An 8,357-nucleotide genomic window follows, 5' to 3' on the forward strand; every position below is an offset into this window, starting at 1 on the left:
CACTTGGAGAACTACTTCAGGCATGGCAAAGTGAGGGACGACGAGGCCAAGATCAACACTGCGGTATTGTACCTCTCAGAGACTGCCATGCTTTGATGGAGAAGGAAGATGGCCGATGTGGATAAAGGTCTATGTACTATTAGCACATGGGATCAGTTCAAAGCCGAGTTCAAGCGACAGTTCTTTCCAAACAATGTCTTGTACGAGGCAAGGCGCAAGCTTAGGGAATTGAAGCAAACAGGGAGCATACGTAACTATGTCAAGGAGTTCACTACCCTTATGCTTCAAATCCCCAACCTGACCAATGATGACTTGTTGTTCCACTTCATGGACGGGTTGTAAAATTAGGCTAAACAGGAGTTGCAACACGGACAAGTCACTGATATGGGCCAAGCCATAGTGGAGACCGAATCATTGATGGATTTCAGGCATGACAAGCACGACAAAGGCAATGGCAAGGAGTCAAAGGTTAACAATGTCAAAGGTGGGGGAGATCGTGGCAAAGGCAAGGAGATACATCAATAATACTCCAAGATTCATGATTCCAAAAAGTTGAGTGGTCGTTAGGGCTACGCCGAGAAGAAGGGATGCTACATATGCGGAGGGCCGCACGGCTTCAAGAATTGTCCCATCCTAAAGAGCCTCAGCGCCATAGTCCGTGAACGAAAGGAGCATCCGCAAGGAGAGAGTTCGAGAACCACACAGTTGGGTATGATCGGATTATGTGGTGCTGTCAATAAGCAAGCTATCCAACCTACCGAGAGTGGCAATCAATACGTGGATCTCACCATCAACAACAAGCCCGCTCGTGCAATGGTGGATACTGGAGCAACTCATAATTTCATGACTGAGGCTGCCGCAAAGAGACTAGAATTGAAGCTTGCTCCAACCAACTCTCGCGTCAAGACCGTGAATGCCAAGGTACAAAATGCTCGTGGGGTAGCTAATGGAGTAGGTGTCAAATTGGGAGCTTGGAAAGGTATGACAAACTTTACCGTAACCGCTATGGATATCTTTGACATCATATTGGGGCAAGAGTTCTTTAGACACTGTCATACTTTAATCGACCCCTACCTCCAACGTCTCTTGGTTATGGAGCGAGAAGGAGCTTGCATGGTACCTACAATGACTATGCCACACGGACAGATCCAAGCACAAATCTCAGCTATGCAGGTTGTCAAGGGGATCAAGAAGGGGGAGCCAACGTTCGTGGCAACCATTGCAAGTCTAGAGGAAGACAAGAGTTTTCAAGAGACATTGCCGCCTTGCATAGAGAAGTTGCTTGAGGAAAACAAAGATGTCATGCCCGAGGAGTTGCCTAAGCACTTGCCGCCTAGGCGAGAGGTGGATCACAAGATTGAGTTGGAGCCAGGGGCTAAGCCACCTGCATTTGCCCCATATCGTATGGCACCGCCCGAGCTAGAGGAGCTCAAGAAACAATTGAAAGAGTTGCTGGATGCTGGTCACATTCGCCCATCAAAGGCACCTTTTGGCACACCAGTATTGTTCCAGAAGAAGAAGGATGGATCGCTGCGCTTGTGCATAGACTACCGAGCACTTAATAAGGTTACAGTGAAGAATAAGTACCTGATCCCGCTCATTGCTGACTTGTTCGATAGACTTGGGCAAGCCAAGTACTTTACCAAGGTGGATCTTCGAAAGGGCTACTACCAGGTTCGCATTGCGGAAGGGGATGAGCCAAAGACAGCATGTGTGACGAGATATGGAGCCTTTGAGTGGTTGGTGATGCCCTTCGGCTTAACCAATGCACCGGCCACATTTTGCACCCTTATGAACAAGATTTTTCATCCCTACCTTGATCAGTTCGTGGTAGTCTACCTAGATGACATAGTCATCTACAACAACACCTTGGAGGAACACATGGAGCACTTAAGGAAAGTTTTCCAAGTCTTGCGGGAGAACAAGTTATACATCAAGAGGGAGAAGTGCGAATTTGCACAATCAAAGGGGCACTTCTTGGGCCATATCATTAGCAATGGCGAGCTACGCATGGACGAGGCTAAGGTATGTGCTATCCAGGAGTGGGAGGCACCTACAAAGGTAACGTAGTTGAGATCCTTCCTTGGCCTTGTTAACTACTATCGTCGATTAATCAGTGGCTACTCAGCAAAGGCTGCACCATTGACTGAGCTGCTGAAGAAGAACAAGCCATGGGTCTGGACAGAGCATTGTCAAAAGGCGTTTGAACACCTTAAGGCGATTGTAACAGAGGAGTCGATCTTGGCATTACCCGACTTTGACAAGATATTTGAGGAGCACACAGATGCCTCAAACTTCGCCATTGGGGTGTCTTGATGCAGGATAAGCATCCCATAGCGTTTGAGAGCCGCAAGTTAAATGAGACGGAGCGGCGTTACACTGTGCAAGAGAAGGAAATGACTGCTATTGTGCATTGCCTTCGTACATGGCGACATTATCTGCTTGGGTCGAGGTTCATGGTCAAGACCGATAATGTGGCTACTAGCTACTTTCAAACGCAGAAGAAGCTCACACCAAAACAGGCTAGGTGGCAAGACTTCTTGGCGAGTTTGATTATGTGCTAGAGTACAAGCCGGGCAAAGGTAATGTTGTAGCTGATGCCTTGAGCCGGAAAGCCGAGCTTGCTGCCATCACTTCAGCAACTTGGCACATTCGTGAGGCTATAAAAGAAGGCATGCAGCATAATTTGGCAGCCAAACAACTTATCGAGTTAGCCAACCAGGGCAAGACGAAATGTTTTTGGGTAGAAGACGGCCTATTGCTTACCACGGGTCGGCGGGTCTACGTGCCTAAGTTTGGAGACATTAGACGGCGGATGATAGGGAGAGTCATGATACAATGTGGGCTGGTCATCCAGGCCAACGTCGCACCAGGGCCTTGGTTGAGTCAGTCTATTATTGGCCACGCATGCGAGATGATATAGAATGTTATGTGCAGACTTCTCTCGTATGTCAGTAGGACAAGATTGAGCAACAACAGCCCGACGGACTTTTGGAGCCACTACCAGTTGCAGAGCGTCCATGGGAGAGCGTGACTATGGACTTTATCACTTGTCTACCAAAGTCCGATGGTTATGGTACTATTATGGTGGTCGTGGATAGATTTTCCAAATATGCCACCTTCATGCCCGCCTCACCAGGTTGCACAGCCAAGGAAGCCGCCAAGCTATTCTTTAAGAACGTGGTGAAGTATTGGGGCTACCAAGGCATATAATCAGTGATCGAGACCCCGCTTTACTGGAAACTTTTGGAGAGAGTTGTTTGACATACTTGGCACAGAGCTACACTTTTCTACTAGTTTCCACCCACAGACGGATGGACCAACAGAACGAGTCAATGCCTTACTAGCATGCTACTTGAGGCATTATGTAAGCGCGCATCAGAAAGATTGGGCAAGGCTCCTAGACATCGCCCAATTCTCTTATAACTTGCAGCGGAGTGAGTCCACGGGGCGGACACCATTTGAGCTAGCCACAGGCCAACAACCACAAACTCCACATTCATTACCAGCTGCATTCGAAGGAAAGAGTTTGGGGGCTTATCATATGGCCAAAGGATGGGAGGAGCAGCTTGACACTGCTAAGTCCTACTTGGATAAGGCAGCTAAGAGGATGAAGAAGTTTGCGGACCGTAAACGGCGTCCCACGGACTATAGAGTTGGGTACATGGTCATGGTGAAGTTTAACCCAAGACAGTTCAAGGCACTACGGGGCATGCATCAGAATTTGATTCGCAAGTATGAGGGGCCATTTAAGATCGTCGCCAAGGTAGGCAAGATCTCATACAAGCTTGACATGCCATCGTATCTTAAGATCTACCCTGTCTTCCATGCCAGCATGCTTAAGCCATATCATGAAGACAAGGATGATCCGAGTAGGGGCCAATCAAGTCGAGCGCCAATGACTGTCACCGGCTCGCATGATCGGGAGATTGAGGCTATTACGGATTACCAGGCCAGGCGAAAACAAGGGGAAAAAGCCACCACTATGTTCCTCGTCCATTGGAAAGGGCAATCACTAGAGGAGGCCACGTGGGAACGATGAAGACTTGTGGCAATTCAAGGATAAGATCTGAGAGTTTATGCCGCAGCATTACGCCGCGGTCGTCGCAATATTAGGCGGAGGAGAGTGTGATGACCCGCCATGTCATCATACCACATAGGCGCCATTTGGCATATATTAATGCCATGAGAAAGCTTACATAAGAGGAAGGCTAGCATTTGTGAGAAGATTCTAAAGAAATATGGATATTTCCTTAGAAAGACCCTAGATCCTTATGGATTTGCTAGGAAAGTCCTTGAAATCTTCTAGGCTTGTAGAAAATTCTAGAGAAGGGACTTACTTGTAAATATTAAGGACTTGTGGAACAATTATTATTTACACACTAGCCCCTAGGTGATTAGTATAAATAGGGGGACCATTCATTTGTGATACATCAAGCAAACAATTCAAGTTATCTCTAATACAAAATGAGTTGTCAAGTGCCACACGTGGGCGAGTTGTCAAGTGCCACACGTGTACTTAGTTAAAAACTAAGGACGTGACATACTGCACGGCGAATGTCATAAAGATGACCCAACCATCTCGGAGCCTTAGGATCAGGATACACGTTTAAAATGAGTCCCTTTCGTACATTACTCAATAAAAAATCTGCTTTAACAATTTTCCAGTATATTCTGGACTAACTAAATCATATATCAACAGAAAAATAGTGAATCAAACGTATATTACTTTCAGCAAAAGAAGTACTCTACTAGCAAATAGCAAGATCTACTCAAAAGCATCAGTCCATTAGTAGTATTACTTTCAGTAAAACCTTTACATTTCAACAATCTTAGACATAATCACAATTTTTTTCCCCTTGAGAAAAATTCAATCAGTTATTGCAACAACCAACAATCTTTAAGCTGTCCAAGAGCACTGTCCCTAAAATTCTGTACTCTTGCTAAACAGAAATGAGTACAAAACAATCCCATTCCTAAACCAGCACCAACTCTACTCGTCTTCAACAAATAACAAGCTGGTGAACATTCTACCCCTTTCCCTTGTACTACTACTCCCCATGCTTTTGTTATACCTTCCTCTGATTCTTCTGCAATTTTGCCATCTCTTAATTCTTCTTCAGTTCCAACTTCTTCAATAAAAATAAGCCCATCTGGGCATCTTTTTTCTCCACTTTTCCATTCACTTTTCACCACCGGCCAATTTTCCGCTACGGCTCTCTCTGTCTTGATCTTCACTTGTCCTTCACCATCGTAAACGTGGACCAATAACGGCGCTTGCTTCAAATTCTTTACAATATCCACCATTGATTCCTTCATCCATTCGTCAAGCTTACCAGATAATACAGCTTCTGACCTTTTCTGATCTTCTTTGACAACTCCGCCTGAATTAGAAGGTGGATTTGATAGAGATAGAGAAGCAGAAACACGATGAGAAGACACCCTTTTAGAAACTGAGAGACAAGTCGTCAAGTTCAAATCAGAAATTAAATTGGGTTTGTTTACATGAATCAATGAATGGGTTCTAGGATGGATTTTTAATGATGCCATATTTGAGGGTTGAAAGATAGATTTCAATTCTCCGGGAAAACTATATGATGAATCTGTAAATCAATAAAAGATTGTTTTCCCGGAAGTGGGATTGAATAAAAAGGAAGAAAAGGATTTTTGGAGGCTGAGTAAGAATGGAGTCAGATTTGATGTGCTTCCGAATGAAGAGGGATTAGCTTGGTTTTGGGGAGGTTGCATTAACAAGAAAAAGGGGACTTCCCCTCCCCCTTTTAAAGGGTCGTGTCCTAATGAATTTAGAAGTACACGCCAAACCTAATTGATAAGAGTGAGAAATTGCCACGAACAAGCAAATAGTAGGTGCGGACACTATTTTCACATGCCTATTTTCCCATGACTCAAATCTATATATTTTTCACGCCTAGTCCAATATTTTACTACTCCATCCCTTTCTATTTAAATTTAGTATTTAGATTCCACATGGAATTTAAGAAAAAAAGAATATTTTTAAAATTCAAGCGTAAAAGTTTTATGGGATCATAACATTTGTGTGGTTATAAAAACTTTTTATTAAGAGTAAAACAAATAGTTTAAACTTGAATTATTTTTAGAAATGTATAATTCTTCTTGGGACGAACTAATAAGGAAAGTGTGTCGTCTAAATTGAAACAGATAGAGTAATTATTGATTTAGATTATAAGAATAGAGTAATTATTGATTTAGATTATAAGAAACTAGTGAAATGAACTATTAGTTGTTATTCTACATTTCTGCTTAAATATTTTCGTACTTAATTTGTTATAATATGTCGAGTAATAATACTATGCACAGTAATTTTGCTATTTTTGGTCAAACATTTTGAGTGGTTTAAATGGAGAGCAAGGACGTAAGTAGAATACGTGGAATTAAAAGGTGGCACGCGATTGGATTGCGCAGTTCGAGCAACGGCACAAGCATTAGATGGGTCGGTCGACGATAGCACACGCCTTCCGCGTGACATGGATCCCATGAGCACAACTAGTCTTATGGTCTGCCTCATACAACTGGCACTTATTGTATGAGATTTTTTTTTATTTCATAAATTTATAGACTCATATTTTATATTTTTGGATCCACATAATTTTGGATTTACAAAATTTTGAGACAATAAAGAGATCTGATATTAGTTGTGTGAGCCACAAAATAAAATTTTTCTATGAGGCTAATGCCAGTCGTTTGTTTATTTTGCTCACGTGGCGACACTGACGTTTTGTACATTTATCAAATATTATGACGTTAGAAGGTTATGTTTGCTTGGATATTTTATGTTAGGAGTGTATGATTATTTCATCTAAAATTAAAATTATTAGAGAGAAAAAAAGATATAATTTTATTAATTTAATAATCTTACACGAGTTTCATATACTTTTATTTACTTAATTACATTTTTAATGCACCTTCATTGTTTTTTTTTTTTTTTTTGGTTCGAGCTAGTTCACCCTACTTTGTCTTGTGGATCAATAAATTTTGAGCGTTTTAGGAATAAAGTAGAGAATTAATTCTATGGATAACGATAACGACGGTATATCATAATGAGTACTATATGGTTGAATTTAGTTTAGAAAAATGAGCATTACTTTGGTATGGATTAAAAATAATAAGCATTCTAGTTTTTATTATACTAGTTTCTATATACGTGTGATGATAGGCTATAATTGCATATTTTAGTCGCTTATTACACTCGAATTTACTGCACTTTAATTGAGTTTGCGCTTTAATCGCTAGTGTTTTGCACTAATTGTGTGTTTTATGCCTTGTAGGTGTGATTCCGAGCTATATAGATGTTATGGAATGAATTTAAGTGATTTGAAGCTTTGAAGTCTGAGTAAAAGCTCAAGGAATTAAGCCGGGATCGTGTTCAGGGGTCAAATTTGATAATTAAGTACGAACGAAGGCTTGAGGAGGCATATTGCGCACTGTCTAGTAAAATAGACATAACTTTTTTCTCAGAACTCCATTTGGGCTCCACAATATATGGTTGGAAAGCTAACTCAAAGGGCTACAACTTTCATGTTTTACGTTTTTCCAAATTCCAAAAGGAACAGGGTGAAAAACTGCAGTTTTGCCGCGACCGCGGCAGAACCGCGGTAGAAGATGGTCGCGGACAACTGAAGAATCAGAGGGCATGTTTGGCCGTGGTTCCACCGCGACCGCGGAAAAAACGCTGCAGGAAGCGAAAATTTCAGGGACTAAAGTGCAAAACATGGGATTTTAAGTCCTAAACCCTATATTAAACAAAGGAGGCCGGCCAAGAACAAGAGGAGGACATATTTTGGACACAAATTAGACCTAAGGAGGCGGAGAGACATAGATTCGACCTAAGGAGGCAAGAACACATTGGGAGCAAGGCGGAGAATTCTTCTACGAGTTTTTCCTTCCTCTTCCTATTTTTCATTGTTGGTTATGACTTTTAGTATTGTAGTTTTACATACTATTATGAATAGTTAATTTGTTATCTAGAGTTTTGATAGAACCTTTTGTAGGATAAATTCTTGTTATGTTTTTATATAATTGAGCCATAGCTTTTCTCTATTTGTTCAACTACGTTTATATTCTGGTTGATTGAAGAGCTCTCAATTAGCTGTGCCTATTTAGTATGCATAACTCGGGAGAGAGTGCATATTTAGGTAATTGTTGAACAACACCACTCCCAGAGTATATGAGGGATTAATAACCGAGGGTTTAAAGGTGGGATTAGGGATAACGAAGCCTTGGGTGCGATCTGAAGTGAGCTGTATTAAAAGCCAGCTAGCGTAGCTCGGGAGAGCGCGTCTAGTAAATTGTCGTAATTACTCGGGAGAGATTTAACG

The 8,357-nt window shown here is 42.0% G+C and overlaps 1 protein-coding gene across 1 annotated transcript; it reads right to left on the reverse strand.

Annotated features, from left to right (window-relative positions):
- Window positions 1-4,767: 4,767 nt before the first annotated feature.
- On the reverse strand, window positions 4,768-5,779 carry LOC109242456. Its single transcript, XM_019409309.1, has one exon. It carries the CDS (start codon window positions 5,548-5,550, stop codon window positions 4,879-4,881), a length of 672 nt encoding a protein of 223 aa, XP_019264854.1. The 5' UTR covers window positions 5,551-5,779; the 3' UTR covers window positions 4,768-4,878.
- Window positions 5,780-8,357: the final 2,578 nt, after the last annotated feature.

The sequence above is a fragment of the Nicotiana attenuata genome, unplaced genomic scaffold (genome assembly GCF_001879085.1).
Source record: "Nicotiana attenuata strain UT unplaced genomic scaffold, NIATTr2, whole genome shotgun sequence".
NCBI lineage: Eukaryota > Viridiplantae > Streptophyta > Magnoliopsida > Solanales > Solanaceae > Nicotiana > Nicotiana attenuata.